Raw genomic sequence first — 17,657 nt, 5'->3', positions numbered from 1 at the left:
GGGAAGGCGAACAAACGCGCTGACCGTTTCCCTCTCGGGCTGCCCCGTTCCGCCGGCCCGACGGCGCGGAGCCCCGCCGGGGCGGGCTGGGGCGGCGGAGCGGGCGAGGGCGGAGCGGTGCCCCGCGGCCCGGGCCGGGCCGGAGCCTGACGCAGCGGCGGCCCCAGGCGCGGCGGCCCCAGGCGCGGCGGGCGGGCGGGCGGATGGCGGGCGGCGGCGGCGGGGCGCCGCGGGGCTGAGGGGCGGCGCCGCCGTGCCGCGCCGTGCCGTGCCGCGCCGTGCCGCGCCGCGCCGCGCTGTGCCGCGCCGTGCCGCGCCGCGCCGCGCTGTGCCGCGCCGTGCCGCGGTCGGCCGGGCGCCGCTGCAGGCTGGCCCCCTGCGGCTGCCTGCGGGGCGGCGGCGGCGGCGGCGGCGGGCGGGCTGCCGGGATGATCCGGTTCCGGAGCTCCAGCATCAGGTCGCTGAGCCCGGAGATGAAATGCACCGTGCGGCTGCTGGACGACTCCGAGATCTCCTGTCACATCCAGGTGCCGGCGGGGAGAGGGGCGGCGGCGGAGGCTCGGCGGGCGGCGGCACCCCGGGCCGGGGGCGCGGAGCCGGGCCGGGATTCAGGCGGCGGGCTCGGCGGCGCGGAGCCGGTCGGAGGGCCCGGGCGGCGGCTCGGCGCGGCGCGGCGCGGCGCGGCCGCGGCGGGGGCTGCCCGCACGCCCCGTTCCCCTGCGCGGGGCTCCCCGCACCTGCGGCGCGTCTCCGTGGCGCTGCGCCACGGCGTTGCACAGGACGGCAGCGAGCCCGCCCGGCCGCTGCGGGAGCCGCGGGGTCCGCCGCGCTCCCCGCCGGCGGGGCATCGCCGCGGGAAGGAGCCCGCTGGGCTGCGGCGGGCCCGGGAGCTGCCGGCCCGGGCGGGGAGGGAGACCCTCGGCGGGGGAGCGCCCCGGAGGGCGCTGCTTGCTGCCAAGGGGATCCGCGGTCAGGACCTGCGCTGCGCGGCCGGGAAAGCCCTGGCTTGGGAGCAAGGCCCCGCGGCGTGCGGGGTCAGGGAACGCTGTTTCTGAGATAGCGGGCAGAATTCAAAATGAAGTGCTGCTCCCCCTTCCTCCTAATTTAAGGCAAAAGATAACTTACAGGAGGATTTTCGGTGATAGTAAGTTGTGCAGTTGGAAGGAAAGCAGCTTTGCTGTAGTCCCTCTTTCTCATTACTTTAGTCCCTTTCAAGTCATAAGGATAAGGAGGCGAAGAGTATGGAGTCTGAATTTCTGGTGGAGCAGCAATGTTTGTAGTGTGTGCAAGCAGGGGTATTTTAGGCGTCCTAACAGATCCGAACTCTGGTGCATTATGGAAGTCTTGCAGATTCTTAAACTGTGAGCATTAGAAAACAAGTCCCCCTGTTTGAAAATTCCATGGCATTCATAGAACCACGGAGATGAGCTTGGCATCTGGATTGGAAGATGTGAGTGGTCCTTTGGGAAGTTGTCACTCACAGTTGGTCCTTCTATCTTTCTGGTAGCATGAAATATCCACAGCTTTACATCAAGTTGGTGGTCTTATACATGGACCAACTATGGCTGAAAAAAATTAAGTGCCATGAGATGCAAGCTATGTTTTTACCTGGACCAAATTCTGGTTTTTATTAGTTCCAAAGGACCCAGAATAGAACAGGTCCAATTGGACAGGACCTACAGTGATCACCCAGTCTAACTGCCTGACCAGTTCGGGGCTGATCAAAAGTTAAAGCATATGATGAAGGCCATTGCCCAGATGCCTTCTTTTTAAGGCACTGACAGGCTTGGGGCGTCAACCACCTCTCTAGGAACCCTGTTCCAGTGTTTGACCACCCTCTTGGTAAAGAAATGCTTCCTAATGTCCAGCCTAAATCTGGTGCAGCTTTGGACCATTCCCATACAGCCTGTCGCTGGATCCCAGGCAGGAGAGATCAGCACCTCCCTCTCCACTTCCCCCCTCAGGAAGCTGTGGGGAGCAGTGCGGTCACCCCTCAGCCTCCTTTTCTCCAAACTAGACAAGCCCAGAGTGCTCAGCCTCTCCTCACAGGACATGCCTTCCAGCCCTGTCACCAGCTTTGTTGCCCTCCTCTGGACGCATTCAAGGACCTTCACATCCTTCTCAAATTGTGGGGCCCAGAACTGCACACAGTATTCAAGGTGAGGCTGCACCAATGCTGAGTACCACAGGATAATCACCTTTTTTTGACTCTGTTGTGCTTGGTGCACCCGAGGTTGTGGCTTGCCCTCCGTGCTGCCAGGGCACGCTGCTGACTCGTACCGAGCCTGCTGTCAACCAGCACCCCAGATCCCTTCCTGCAGGGCTGCTCTCCAGCATTTGTCTCTCAGTCCATATTTGTGTACTTGTTACACTCAGATAGCATGTAGTGTGGAAGTAACAGGATATTACTGAAACATCTTGTACCTGTATCATTGTAGTGCTCTTATTAATTAATAGTGTGGTTATGAGATCATGGCTTTAATGGGTAAGAAACAGGATGGCCTTCAGAGTTTTTGTTCAGAGATTAATGCAAGCTTTGCATAATTTATTTGGCATCTTTAAAAATTAAGTGTCTTTAAACAATGGTGAATTTAAAGTCAAAATCTTGAGATGGTATCATTGCAGATCTGTGATTTATAGCGCTCAACAGATTTATATGTACTAGGAGTATGCCCTTCCACGCCCCCAGGGTAGAAAAAAAACAGTCATTACTTTAGGTGTTACATTGTGCAAGGTGAGGTGATGAGCTCAGAACCAGCTGAATCCTATTGCATTGTTGTGGCTCCTTCCACATGTAATCCATGCAGGGGAAAAGTGCTTTACACCACAGTTGAAAATGTTTTAACTATTATAGTTCTAAGGGTAATCCTGAAAATTGAATTCTATTATAAACTTGTCTATAACTTGTTTTCCTGAGTCTGTGCACTGGCCAAAAATATTTAAACTGTGGGAATGGCTCCTGTTGTTTTTCCCTAGGATTTTTTAGGTACTGAAATTCTAAATGTAAATGCAGATCCTAGTGTGAGGAGTTACTTTGCTCTTCGTCACTTGAGCAGAAACATGGAATTAATGATGATATTTCATAGTTCTGACTTACCTTTCACTATTCCCTGTGCCACATGTTTCAAACTGCTTAATCCTATTTGTTGATAGCTACCTATGACTCTGTGTACAGAGGATGTATAATTTAGCTGTATAGTTTATTTATCCTCTTATATGTGCATAGCTGTTAAGATCCTAGACTAACGAATCTCAAACCACTCAACTTTTTGTCTTTAGCCTCTCAGTCAGATCTGTATTTGCACTTCATAATGTGAACAAAGCTCGCTAGGAGCTTTCACAATGACACAATTTTATTTTTGAATGGAAAAAAAAAAAAGGTTGCAACTTAGTTGTGTATATGCATTATCGATGCATATTCAGTGGGACAAAATAGCGCAGACGATGTGCTGCTGGGTTAAGGGCAGAGATACCAGGGTTGTGCGAGCTGGAACATGTTGGACAGCTGTGTTTTGGTCATTAGGAGGATAAGAAAGCCTAATTCTACAACACTGAGAAATGCCAACAGAGTCTCTTAAGGACGTGGGATGCAGTAAGGAACGGTGGTGACTGAAATTCTAGCTGTGCATTTTCAGGGTGAAAGGAGGGGAGATATGCAACTAATTTGGATGGTGATATGTGTAGCTGATGATTTGCTGCATTTTAGCATGTTAAATTTCGTCAAACCCTACTTTTTCAAGCGTATCTTTCCAGCAGTTGGCTTGTACACATAGGCTAGTATCAGAGGGTCCCAATACCACTTCAGCGCAGAGGTGACTGCTAATTAAAATCTTTGCAGATGCAGTGTAGGTCTTTGGCCCTATGAAATGTGCAACCAGAATTGTGTGTTACTCAGCTAAAATGTTAGGAAGTAGCATTAGGAAAAGTAAGCGGGAGCAGATGTATTTAGGTGCTGCATGTGATACTGTAAGTTGGCAAAAATAAGAACCTTCTAAAACTCAATTTGTAGTTTTAGACATATATAAGAAGTTTGGGTTTTTTTGTCTCCCTGTGTAAATTTCATAGTAAACATTATGTAGTAAAAAAATATTTTTTTCTTTTTACTATTAAAGTTCTTTCAAAGTGGTGTTTCAGCAAGCCAAGAGGGTAATAGAGCCTGCTGTTGAAAATTACATTTTATAGCAACGAGTCTGGTGACAGCATATGGGGTGGTGTGGGGAGAATCAGAGATGAATCATGCATTTGCAGACTCCAGCCAACTAGCTACCGAGCTGTGCGGCTGCCATGTAGGTCACCAAGTTGCTCAAGGCTAGGTTTGCAGCTTAAAGGTCGGGATTCAGTGTGTCATCCTCCTCATCTGAGAGACTTCATGACTGCAAATTAGCTGAAGTGGTGGCAGACATGAGAAAGGGCTGGGGCCCGAGGGACGCTTAACTAATTCTTGTGATGACATTTATTTTCCCATGTTTTTCGGCTGGTTGTGAAGCCTCTCTGGGACCCCGATGTCGGGCAGACTTACAGCAGCAGTTGGGTGAAGTTGTAGTGGCACAGCTAAAATGGGGAGGTTATGAAAAACAGCCTGAAGGGTCAGCGGCCACTGTCTGTTGCCATGTGCAAGAGAGGTGACCTGCTTGCGCAGGCTGCCTGATAAAGCACAGACCAAGGCTAGAAAGAGGGCAGTGGGGGAAGCAGGTCTTCATAACTATTGGAAAAGTGTCTGGAGCAGCAGGAGGACCTCCTTTCTGGATATACTAATGAGATACTTGTTTTCTAAGTAATTGACATAACAAGCACTTTATTCTCTTTTTTGCAGGCTTCCTGCAAAAACTTAAAAACATCTAACTGACCTTTTAGTAACAATAGGCTAAACATCTTAAACAGTAAGGAAAAATAGATTTTTTTTTTTTTGGTCTGGCTTGTTCTTAAGATTACTTGTGCTTATTTCAGTTGTGACTAAAGTTAACTGTCAGGGTTCTGTTATGGTAGACTGTTTGTTATGAGATACATAAGTACAGCCTGGGTTCAGTGGTGCCACTGGCGTGCTCTTATTTAAAGCATTTATTTAAGGCATGGGTTTCAGTATATCTTGTTTAACTGAAGTGACTCTCGAGCATGCTACTGTTCCTCTAGATTTTTTAAAATATGAGCATGTATTAGTAACCATTATAACTCTAAATTTATTTCTCTATATGAGGTTAATAAAAAATTATAAGCTCACTCATGAAAAATGCTACATTTAATGTATTACTGAATTTTTAAATTAATGCAAGGTTTAATTTCTCCTTGAGCTGGTCAGGTCCAGCTGTGGCAAAACTGGCAATGAGGTTGGCATGAATGAGGCTTTTCTCTCAGCTGGAGCTTATTATTGACAGTGGTAGTGAACTTTGCTGTCTGTGTGTTCATTTGTAGAAATACTGTATGACTGGATCTTCTTGTGCCTCAGCCCATATGTAAAATTATGTAGCGATGGGGCCTTTATTATGCCACAGGTTTTGCATTGTATGAGCTTTTCCAAACAAATATCTGTATAGATATCCCCCAAAATATCACCTGGCTACACTACTGATTTTTTTATATATGTATCTAAATGATTACTTGATTGCCATTTAAAAGAACAAACTTGAATTTCTGTGTATGTCCAGCTTTTGAGCAAGGAGAAGACATAATTTTTGAAAACTGGTTTAGAAATCAGGAAGAAAACAAGCAGACCAAAGCTTTGATTTACATGTGGTCTGTTCTTAGACCTTTTACCTTCTTTTGCATAAGTAAAAATGAGCATGATGAAATCTGAGAAGGCTCATTTCTTTCTGCTGTTGGTGGTCCAATAGTGTAAGATGGCCTCATGTCTTTTTAATCTTAATTCAGAAGCAGTTTATATGCAGTTTGAGTACTGCTTCCTGTAGTTTGGTATTATGTTTTAGTTTGATTTTTTTCTTTTTTAAAAAATGGGATATACACTGCCCTGTCTAGTTCTTTTCGTGGCACATTGATGACTGGAAACTTACCTTCTTGCTTAATATTTTCTGCTTGGTCTGTCTCTTGTGGGCAGATGCTAAATTTAATAGAAATCTGTTAACTGAAGAACTCTCTTTAAACTTCCCATCCCTCAATAAAGTGCAAAAGACAGAATAACATGCTGAAGCAGGCTATGAGGTAAAAGAGCAGTGCCCATCAATCTTACTGTTAAGATATGATGAATGTGTACGATTTGGAAAAATAAGTGGGAGAGGGAAGGCAGCATGAGAAATGAAAACAGCAGAGAGGCCAGAGATGAGAAGAAGGCAGAGAACCTTAGCTGCGGAAAGGGAAAGGTTAAGGGATTATGTAGACAGCAGGCAGGAGATTTAGTGAATTTATATTTATCCTGTAAGTGATGTCAGAACCGTAACCAGCAAGCGCCTTGAGCTGCTGGGATGATGCTGTAACAGTTCAAAATAGTAAGACGAGAGAAAGAAGGGGATGTAAGTTAGGATGGATTCTGTGCTGTGTTCTGTTGACGTATTTTAGAAACCGCATACCAGGGCTTGCATTTCTAACTTCATGCTTGAGCCTCTAATTGTACAGTTACAGCAGCTACTCTTGGTGAGAGTTGCAGATGAGAAGCCTCTGTAATTAGGCTAAGCCTATGGATTAAAGCTATGTCTGTTGTCATTTCATGTGTTTGATTAAATTTGCAGTAACATGTTTTCTTTTTAAAAGCACTTATGGATATGCTCTTAGCTCCTTCCAGGGCTGCAAAGGAAACAAGGAGTAGAAAGTGCTACCAGAAAGTTACTAGGGTGTCTCGAGTTTTCATTACCAAATTAAGAAATTGATTGTCTTGATGGGTTTTGCTAAGTGTTTGTGAAACTCAGTATGCCCCATCCCTGGCAGTGTTCAAGGCCAGGCTGGATGGGGCTTTGAGCAACCTGGTCTAGTGGGAGGTGTCCCCGCCCATGGCAGCGGGTTGGAGCTAAGTAATCTTTAAGTTGGCTTCCAACCCAAACCACTCTATGATTCTATGCTTTATTTACTTTGGTTTCTATATCTCTGGTAGGGGGAAGGCACATATCTATATGTAATGCTTAACATGTCACTACCAATGCACAAACTCTGTTGTTCTTTCTTGTTACTCTTAAATGAAAATACTCGCCAAGTTGGTTTATGCAGGATTTTATCCAATATATACTAACTGCAGCTGAGCTGCTTGTGTTGGATAAAGCTTATTAGTGATGTTGAATTAGTTTTTGTCCACACTCCATGTTGTCTGATTAATGAACAAAATCTGAAAATTCACTGTCCTAAAGACAATGCTCCTACCTTTCATTTTAACTGTGTATTTCCTGTGTATTGCAGTTGACATTGTCATTCATGTTTTGATTGCTAGTAAACAAAGGTGGGGGAACTTGCATGTGTGCTTAAAGACTTGCCTGATCCAGGGTTGAAGGTGAATGTGTGTTTCAGTAAATACAAGCAGACTAGATGATAAGTATTTCAGTAGATTGTTGAGGTGTAGGGCTGCAGTGTGGAGGAAAAAAATGTGAAGAATGCAGGTATCCTTAGACAAAGTTAGCTAGTTAGCAGGGATAAGCTAAAAGGATAGCCGCTGGTTTAAAATGTAGCCTTTTTACTTTTATTCACCTTTCATTTTTCTTACAGCTTTGAATAAAATTTTTTACATTCTCTGTTGTCATGCATGTTTGGACACTGGCTGAACAGTAGGGGTGGAGCTGTAGTAATAGTAAAAGTCAACTGGAAAATCAATAATACAGTGCAGCACAGCTTAGATCTCCAAACTGCAAATCATTGGTTTGATCCCGTGAGGTAGAAAGTTACTCCTGTAAGATACAGGGCGCTTTATGCTTGCAAGAACTTCATACGCTCTTCCATCTTGAAAGGGCATTTGGCACCTCATGAGGCTTAGTCTTCTTGCACCTTGAGATGCTTTTGCCTGTCTAGGCACCTTCAGCACACTGATACAGATCTAAAATAGGAGGCTGCTGAGAAGCAATCTTTTGGCAGAATTAATTGACCTAAGAGTAGAGCCAAAATGAATCATTGGTGAGGAAGTACTGTGTTTTCACTTTTTGGCTGTATTTGCGTAGATTGAGGTTTCTGTATAGGTCAGGAATGATATGGTAATGTATATAAATTAATCTGAAATGACCTTTAACAAAAGAAGATATTAGTGCCTTTTCCATGGGAAGGTGAAATAGGGGGTCTGGATTTTGCCTGGATGGTTGTTGCTGGTCCCCTGGAACAGAAAGTATATTAAAAACTCAAGGTTTTAAAAACTCAAGAATGGGAGAAATGGCAGCTGATTTTTCTCTTCTCCCTCAAAAAAAGCAGGTGGGTTGGGAAGACTGGAAAGCAATTCTTTCCGTAATAAAATGCTTGTTTCCTGTAGCACAAGTGTCTGTCCTTCTGGGTGTTTTGGCTCATTAAATCAAATGTACTGAAAGTGGCTCTCTTTTTCTTATTCTCTGTTTTTGCACACCTGCTCCGCTCCCTGTTGTGGATAATATCAACCTGTTGGCAAGGTTCATAATGTCCAAATAATCTTTCTGTCCTTTTCCTGTTGAAGTCAAGCTGTCACCAAATTACTTTTGCTGTGTATTTCCCAGCTGCATATGGAAAATACCTCCTCACAGTTTTTCCTTCAGCTGAGGCTGCCTGTCTGTTTCTTCATTCTTTGTTTGCTTAAATACAGCCTCATTTTTCTCCCTAGCCTTGCTTTCTCGGAGATCCTTGCTAGAGATCCTTGCTAGGCCTTACAAATGATCTTTTTGTTCCTATGGGATTACCTTGTTCTCACTCTGTTTCTTGTTTGACCGTGAAAACACACTTGTAATAATTCAGCAGTAATTAAATTAATACTAAATCCCTTTCTTTGTGGCATAAAACTAAAAAGAAGAGGCAACAAGCACTCTTTATTCCTTCAGTCCTCCACTGCCAGTTTATTTTATCCTTTCCAGCTACAGGCACTCAGTTCATAAAAGTGTTCCTGTTTTCCTCTTTTCAGGGTTTAATATGTTGTTTTTGATGGAGCTGTGTTGATAATCAGCTCTTGCCATTTCAGTGTGTTGACCAGATAGATGCTGTTCTCCAGCTCATGGTTAATTATGGCAGTAGTAGGCCAAGTGTGAACGGTAATCATCCTGTTCATGGTTGCCGTTCACAGGAGTTGCTGAGAAACTTGATTAAGGAGGACCCAGGGATGAAGAATGAATGTTGATGCTCTAGTACTGTTACATTTGGAGGAAAAGTTTCCCCTGACTGAAAGTAATGATGGAAACTTGAGATGAAATGGATCATACCAATCTATATAAGGTTAAGTGTATATATTTAACTTTTCAAGGTTGCTCACAGCCGGAAATGAGGTGTGGGCTATATGACTGTTGTGGTTTAACACTAGCAGGCAACTAAGCACCACAAGCCGCTCACTCACTCCTGGGGGAAAGAATCAGAAGGGTGAAAGTGAGAAAACTCGTTGGCTGAGATAAAGACAGTTCAATAGGTAAAGCAAAAGCTGCCTGCAGAAGCAAAGCAAAACAAGGAATGCATTCACTGCTTCCCATGGGCAGGCAGGTGTTCAGCCATCTCCAGGAAAGCAGGGCTCCATCACGCGTCAGTTACTTGGGAAGACAAACGCCACCACTCCAAATGTCCCCCCCCTTCCTTCTTTTCTCCGGAGCTTTATATGCTGAGTGTGACATCATATGGTGTGGGATATCCCTCTGGTCAGTTGGGGTCAGCATCGCAGTTGTGTCCCCGCCTGGATTCTTGTGCACACCCAGTCTGCTCGCTGGCAGGGTGGGGTGAGAAGCAGAAAAGTCCTTGACTCTGTGTAAGCCCTGCTCAGCAGCAACGAAAACATCTCTGCACTGCCTTCAGCACAAACTCAAAATATAGCTCCATACCAGCTACTGTGAAGAAAATTATCTCCATCCCAGCCAAAACCAGCACAATCCCATGAGTTCTTTTTCAGCAGAAGGGTTTGCAAACAGAAATAACTCGTGTAATAATTGGAATTCTGGCCATTTAAAATAGTTACAGTAAGAAACATAAGTATTAAGTGGCTGTAAAATGATTGCTCTTTAAAGTCTTCCTTTAGTAAAATGTTAAATGAGTCAATATCTTCATTAAAAACACTTGTTATTTTTCCCTTGTTTACTTAAACCTCAAGAAGAAATAAACAATCTGGACTGAAGACATGCTTTGCTCCCTGCAAACATATTATCTCACAGTGATATTTTCCCCATGGCAACTCTCCTTGGAAGAGAATTGTGCTTTAAAAAAAAACAACAACCAAACAGAAAAACAGGATTTGCACCTGGCTATTTTTTGTCTTGATATTGTAGTACATCAACTTACTGTAAAAGGGCATATGTTGCGAAGATAACTTTGAGTATTTCTGATAACACTGTGTAAGACCTCTTTCCTACAGTCAGTCTGTATGCCTGCTTTTTCTGCCCTTACATATAACTGCAACAGAAACAACAAAAAAATAGGATTGCAAAGCGAAAAAAACCAAACAAACAATCCTGTCATCCCCTCAAACCCATACATTATGAGGAGAATCTACAAAAGGGCTTCATTATTTATTAAAGACACTAAAAAGCAGTCACGAACAATTTCAAGTTAATGGTGAGATCCTGTGTATACTGATGCATAAAGTTCAGACTGTAATCATGTATTTGTATTGTTTCCAGGCACGAAGGCTAGTCAGATGTTTTTGTCTCCAAAACAGAGTGCCTGCTTGTGAACTGCTCTTTGGGAATCATTCCTGGACCCTTCTATCTGCCAGGCAATGTCTGGGAACCGGGTAGCAGGAATGCTAATTGGCACAGACCAGATTTTTGTCAGGCAATGCCCTACCAGTTTGCTAGCATGGGTACCCCAAAATGCTTGGAAACTTTTAGTAGCGTTAGTATAGATGCAATCTTGGTTTTCAAAAAGAAAAAAAAAAAAGAAAAAATGATTTTGTGAATGACTAAAGATGTATTTTATAGTTCTGATACTAAACATGTGAAACGGTAACTGTGTTCCTAACAGTGTCCTTCTAAGTGCAAAATCTGAAGTATTGTGTGGAGCATCTTGAACAGTTGGTGGTGGTTAAACTATGGGTAGCATTAGTTTTAGTAGGTGCTTACAAAATAGCTGTGTTTAGGATCTGTGGCTGTAATCTTGGATTTGAACCTGTAATCTCTTCTGGGATGACAGATTCTTGATTTTTTTTTTTTTTTTTTTTTTTAATGCTTTTAGCAACAGTGTCTAGTACAAAAGTACTCTGCAGGATCGGGAGATCAGGACATCAGTTGGTGGTTTTTTTTTGGTTTTGGTTTTGTTTTTATTTTTACGGACAGAAACTCCAAGCCCTATAGTGAAATGATAAATGAGGCGTGGCTATTTCTTTGAACAGTAGTTGCAAAAGCGCAGATGAGAGGCTCTACGGAGTGCTATGCATGCCACAGAGATGCTATAGAACATACTTTTAATCCTATTTCTTTACGTTTTTCAGAATAAAATACAGCTAATCCTTCACTTCCGCTCTGTTACTTTAAAACTGGGTAACAAAGGTAAATACTTCGCGGTCAGAGAGTGATGGTTGCTCTTGTGTTAGATGGGACTGCTATCCAGGGTGTGAATTGAACTCTGAAGCTGTGCAGTGCCAGCCTGAACTTAGGTGACTTCAAGGATTTATCTCCAGATGTTAAGTGTGCCAACAGGTGGAGTGCATCAGACACACTGGCTCTCCTGCTCTATGTGAATTTTCATTAGCTCCATCCGGGGAAAAGAAGGAAACAGCAGAGGCTTTTACAGACGGTGCCGTGAATGATTCAGCATGCAGACTCAGCCGTTCACATGAAATCGTTCCAGCAGCTTGCGGTGCCCCTGCCAGTTGCTAGGTGCAGATCCAGAGAGGCTTTTCTGTTTTGACTGGAGAATCCACTCATGGTGCCAGGATTTCCGGATTAGTTTTCTCAGAGGGTCTGGCAGTTGTTACTTTACAGCCACCAGAACGGAGAAGACTTGAGTGGGAATCATCAGTCCCCAAACCAAATGATGCTGCTAACTCGTGGGCATTAAAGTAGAAAGAGTGGCACATCTAAGTGAAAGATGAACAATAATGTACACAGTTTCAGGACAATGTGTTCAGGACAGTTCTGGTTATTTTTTGTGTGTGGATTACATGCACCAAATAAGTAGCAGTTTTCATCCTGTATCTTTTTGACATTCAGAGGCTGGTTTGTATCTTGCCCAGAAGAGTTTATGATGTAATTTCAGGGGAAACACAGTAAGAAAGTGCTTAGTTCATGTTGTGATGATGAGACTGCACGAAGTAATTATGTAGTTGGTCTGAGTTTTAACTTAAGTAAAGGGATGAAAATACTACTGTAGAAGAAGAAATTCCAGCACTTGGATGCTGGTATGTATGGGGAAGAGAGCAAGACTCTAGTTGTGTAGAGATTTCAGCGGTTACATGGTGCATTGCAGAGAAGATGGCAGTATTGACTACACCCTTCCAGTGTTTGCCCCTGTTTTTTGTCTTACTGTGTCATGAAAAAATAGATACAAACTGAATGTTTTTGTATTCATATCTCCAACTAATGTCTTTTTACAGTTCTTTTTTAGTCTGGGAATATTTATGCTGCTGCTTTGTTATCAGAGATTGTAATCCAAAAAACACAAAAGAGTTGTATTTCCTTTTCAGTTTTTCCATATATAGCTGGTATTCTGAGGATGTAAGAACTTTTGTTTGCATTTCCATTAACTTGCTTTTAAGAGCTCTGGCTGGCCATATCTTTCATTAATCAGGAAATAGAAGATGCAGATATGGATTTAGGTGCCTTCTCCTTCTTTCTTCTTCTCCCCACCATCCAGAGGTGGAGCTTTTGGTCCTTTTGAGGGCACTGATTTCCAATAGCGATTTTGGTGCTCTCCTTCTGCTTAGCCAAGCTGTGCTTTGGTGGTAGTCCACGAAAGTTGAAAACTCTACCAGGAGTTGGCAGGTATGGCCCAAGTGATAATATATACTTCTTGATGTCCAGGCAGGATGCTAGTTAAGCCTGTGATGTCCTCGCTCTTCTCCTGCCCTAAACTGACCTCTGTGGTTCTCTTACTTCTTGCCTGTCTCAATATTACTAGTATTATTTGTATTACCCTTTTTTTCTATGAAGTAAACCTCTTTACTTTCAGTCTTGGCCACACAGGTAATCTGCTGAGGGGGGAACTTCCTTTTTTCTGTTCACTGCATCAAAACTGGTTTTTATCCCCTGTCCTAGTTTCTGGTTCTTTAAGGGACAAGCAGGTAGGCACAGTGACATATAAATCCTTCTTGAAATTCCGAACTGGTTGACTTGACAGTACTCTGAGAAGAAAGAGCTACGTTTGTGGTGAACCTGCAGAGCTGGTTTGTGCCCTATATAATGTTTGGTGCTTCTCTGAGAGATACAGAAGGAATTGCATTTTCTGACCTCTCTCTGCCTCCTCTCTCTCCAGAGGATTCACTGCTTACGCAGAAACCAAAATGTTTGCTGGAGGAGGATTCTGAGGGTTTTATCCTGCAGGCTGAATGATGAAGGAAAGCTATGAATCCGGGGGAAGCCAGTTTAATGAATTCTGTTTTCCTATTGTGTCCATACAGATTGCATACAAAGCAATTAAAATTGTTTTGTAATTAAAATTGGATCAGCTTCTACAGAATATTGTTTTTCTCATTTTGAACTATGTAGCCTTTCCCATGTATTCCTGAAATAGAACACCTAAATATATGCTTAAAAAGGACGGAAATAAAAGGGAAAGTACTGTCCTCCCGAAGGTGCACTGGAATTCCTGTAGCAGTATTTCTTGCAGAAATACCATGAGTTGAGTTTTCTTGCCGAGAGAGAGGTTTCTGCTTTATGAACAAGATAACTGTGTATTTCTGTTCAAAGTAAACATCATTCTGACACATTTCATGACCGCAAGATATTTTATGCGCTTACTGGAATAAACAACACACAGGGCTGTCTCGGGCACTTAGTCAATGGATAATATTGTGCCTGCTTTTACACATCTTTCAGCTAAACCAGAGATCAAAACCAAACTCCAGCACTTCAGGGCATGTGGGGAGGATTTTTGACACTCTGGAGGAATGCAAGCCTGTAAAGCCTTAATGATTGCTCTTTCATCTATGCAGATTTGCTTTAACTGGTGCCAGATCTGCTGCAATATTGATGACATCCTTCACCTTGTTAATGGCCCAAATGTAACGGACCGCATGCTGGTAGTCTAATTTTGTTTTTTATGTGGGGAGACCACAAACGGTGAAGATTGCATATAAGGATGTGAACTATGACTACAAATTTGGCATGTAACATGCTTTCTGTTAAGTGCATGAAAAATGTTTAAAACTCTGATTTGCATGCACTGGGCATATCCCATGGCTTAGCTGTCATGAGCAATTTTATTAAGCAAATTCTGGAACAATTCCCTGACAGTGAGGCAGTTAATAAAATGTATATATGTATATGAGAGTGCATAGAGGTACAGATCGCCTGTTGCCTTCCGTCCATCTTGGTCTGTGTGGTTTGGGATTTTGGTGAAGCATTTGGCATTAGAGCACAGCAGTAGTTGTTGAAAAATTAAACAAGTTATATGAATGTTTAGCCCGACTGAGCAGTAATGGAGTTCAGGTTTACTGGTTTACAATATGGGATCAAAAATGCCTGAAGCGGGACTGCAATGATCCATGGTCATAGTCAGGGCTGCTCCTGGGAAATGGGGTGCTCATGTGTTCCAGTCCTCAGAGGAATAGGAAACGCTTTCCATGACTTTTTGTGGTCGTAGTGGAACCTTTTATCCTCAAATGTCTATATATGGGATTCCCATAGGGCATGCTGAGAGGTGTGTATCTGGATTTTAAGGATAAAAGCTGCTCTTGGGAGAGAAAGAGGCTGTAATGGAAGTTGTTTCCTTTCAGCACTGTATGAGTTCTGCAAGAATGACTACAAAATTTGCAAATCTGGGATGGAAACACTAATGCTCTGTATATGTAGATACATTCACGTGGGAACATCTTCCCTGAGATTCATAAAGAGCATTTAGTTCCTCAGGTGACTGTGTGGGATGGAGTGTCTTGCATTGAAATGGAACTTGTCTGCCGCAGAGCTCATCAATGAGAATGCGTTTTGCTACGGGTTGTGTGGAAAACCAATTATCATTCATATTTATTGTTTGCCTTCCTGAGCCTCTCCTGCTTTGCAGAGAGAGGAGATGGAGCTTGTATTGATCACAGCGTAGCTGTAACACTCTTCCTGGGCTTGCAGAGTCACTGTGTCTCTCCAAAGTGACTGGGAAAGAAGTAGCCATCCAGGCTGTCTCTACATTGTCACTACTCCAGAGCTGGAGGGGATTAAGTGATAAATGTCTTTTTCTGCTGGGTGGGATAGATATTGTGTCCCAGGGGGATGTTAAGCATTAAGCTTTCCTGTGTCTTGTGATTCTCACAAGCAGGGCTATGGACGCTGTGCACGGAGTGTTACTGCCAGACCTCAGGTACTCCAGGTCATCTGAAGCGTTATGTTTTTCTATGTTATTTACAAAATAACCATCAGGACTGCAAACAGAGAGCACAGGACGGAGAGCATTCAGAATTTCCATAAATTACCCTATATGCCTTTCAGGTGCTTATAATTTGGCGAAGGCAGAATCATGTTTCTTTTGGAGCCCATTGTTCCGCAGCGCTGGTATTGTCACAGATTTTCAGTGAACCCTTTTCTGCTTTCATGCAAAAGGAACTGATAATATTTTTCCTCCATGCTAGTTATTTGTTTTTCTCTCAGGATTTGCCATTATTAAAGGATAAATGTGTGTCTTAGAAGCTTGGGTGACTTTCATTAAGAATGTCTGCTATTACATTTCTGTAATTTAAAAAAAAACAACCACACCAAGCAACCAAAACTCAGATGCTTTGGTTGTCTCAGTATATCTAATGAATGCAAGGAGCTTTGAGCCAACATGCAAATGGCCGCTTGACACAAGGAATGAAGCATGTGGAGTGCATTTCCATGGGTGGTGATAGTGGTGTTTACTGTGTTATCACAATAGCACCTCAGAGCCTAAGGCATGGATAAGGACCCCATTTTTGCTATGCAAACACAAAGTAAGGTACACTTCCTAGTCATGTCTGAGGACACGGACATCCGGTGGAATAGTATGTTGCATAAATAAAACAGCTTGCTGTCAGTTGGGTGAGAAGTCTTACTTGAATCTGTATGTGCTCCTGGCTCATGGCAACCCGGAGTGAAAAAAATAGTCCGAAGCCTTTTTACCAATACATTTTAATACATTGCGGTTGGACAGTGTTCACCAAGGCAGTCAATAATCTATTAAATCTTCAGATACAGCTGAGTTATATTCTGTGCCCACATTCTTAAAATAAGACTGATGCCTAGGTGGGCACAGGCAGGAAGAGAAAGAACACTGGGCAGTGTGATGTAGGGGTCTCCACACATTGTCATCTTTGCCAAGACAAGACAGGTTTAGAAGATTATAATGGGCTGTATTTTGTGGTCCCTCCCTCCTGACAGAAGGGCTGACCTGGAAGTTGCTTGTTTTGGAAGTTCAAGAAGTGGACTGTGGGAGCTGAGAAGGGTAGATGATTGCTATCCTCTCTGACTCGGCAGGGAGGAGGCATAAAGTGAGAGGGTCCTGATAGGCAGGGGTGAATTACAATGGGGAACCGATGGATGAAGAGTAGCTGGTGGAAACAAAATCACTGGAGGGATGCACGAAGGGGTATGATGAAGTGTTAGACCAGGGAAAAGATCTTTGCATCATTGTTTGGAAAGATACCAGTGGAGCAAAGTGGCATTTGGCAGGCCAGAGGATATAATATTGGGATAATCTGTACACAAAAGGATGGTAATGAAAGAATGTTTTAGTTTATATACCCTTGTCTACTTAGGGGTTAGGAGGAGTAATGACTATTTGTAATAAGAATATGATTTTAGGAAATAAAGTAGGTGTGTGTTAGGAGAACATGAGCTTTGTCATATTTCAAAATTAATTGAGCAAGTAAGAGCTTTTTAAAAGCCTTCTTTGACAGACCAAGGATGCATGGGCTGTGAAGTTGGTTGTATTATGTACTGGGTGTGCCTCCAAGAAGGTAATAAATCTCCAGATACTTAGCAGTAGAACCCCATTTTCACTTAATAAATGATATTTTAATACTTCTTTGTTTTGAATTTGGCATGGAGAATCCTGAATGACTATGCTAGTGCCCAGTTGTGTGCTGGCAGGGTCACAGTCTTCTGGATGGTATAACCTAGATTTAGACTTGCCCTATTTTGGGATTGTCCATAATGTTATCTACAGACTTGAAAGGCAAGTCTCAACTCCATTGAGCTCTTCAACTCCTACAAAATTGCTGTACTTTTGTCCAACAAATTATGTGCACTCTGCCCTTGAATGGTATGATCTTCAGTATGATGAGCAGCTTTTAATGCTTCAAAATATATTACACTAACAATAAAAAAATGGCTGGCATCTCTAACAGTTTTAGTGTGGAAAAACTCAGAGGTTTTAACAGGGTGTTAGGGAACATTGTGGTAGGGTAGAATTGCCGGTGAGCTGTTTATTGTCTTCCAGTGCAGTTTGCTGCTTTGGAGAAAAAAGTTGAGTCACCGGGGAAA

The 17,657-nt window shown here is 43.4% G+C and overlaps 1 protein-coding gene across 1 annotated transcript in view; it reads left to right on the top strand.

The window, feature by feature from the left end:
* Positions 1 to 343: 343 nt before the first annotated feature.
* The window catches only part of FRMD3 (FERM domain containing 3), a 154,069-nt gene continuing 136,755 nt past the window's right edge, over positions 344 to 17,657 (top strand). The window contains exon 1 of the mRNA XM_064437931.1: positions 344 to 527. Coding sequence (XP_064294001.1) covers positions 429 to 527 — 99 coding nt within the window. The 5' untranslated portion in view covers positions 344 to 428. The remainder of the gene's footprint in view (positions 528 to 17,657) is intronic.

Source organism: Phalacrocorax carbo, chromosome Z (assembly GCF_963921805.1).
Source record: "Phalacrocorax carbo chromosome Z, bPhaCar2.1, whole genome shotgun sequence".
NCBI lineage: Eukaryota > Metazoa > Chordata > Aves > Suliformes > Phalacrocoracidae > Phalacrocorax > Phalacrocorax carbo.
This window is presented reverse-complemented; position numbering and strand designations above follow the sequence as displayed.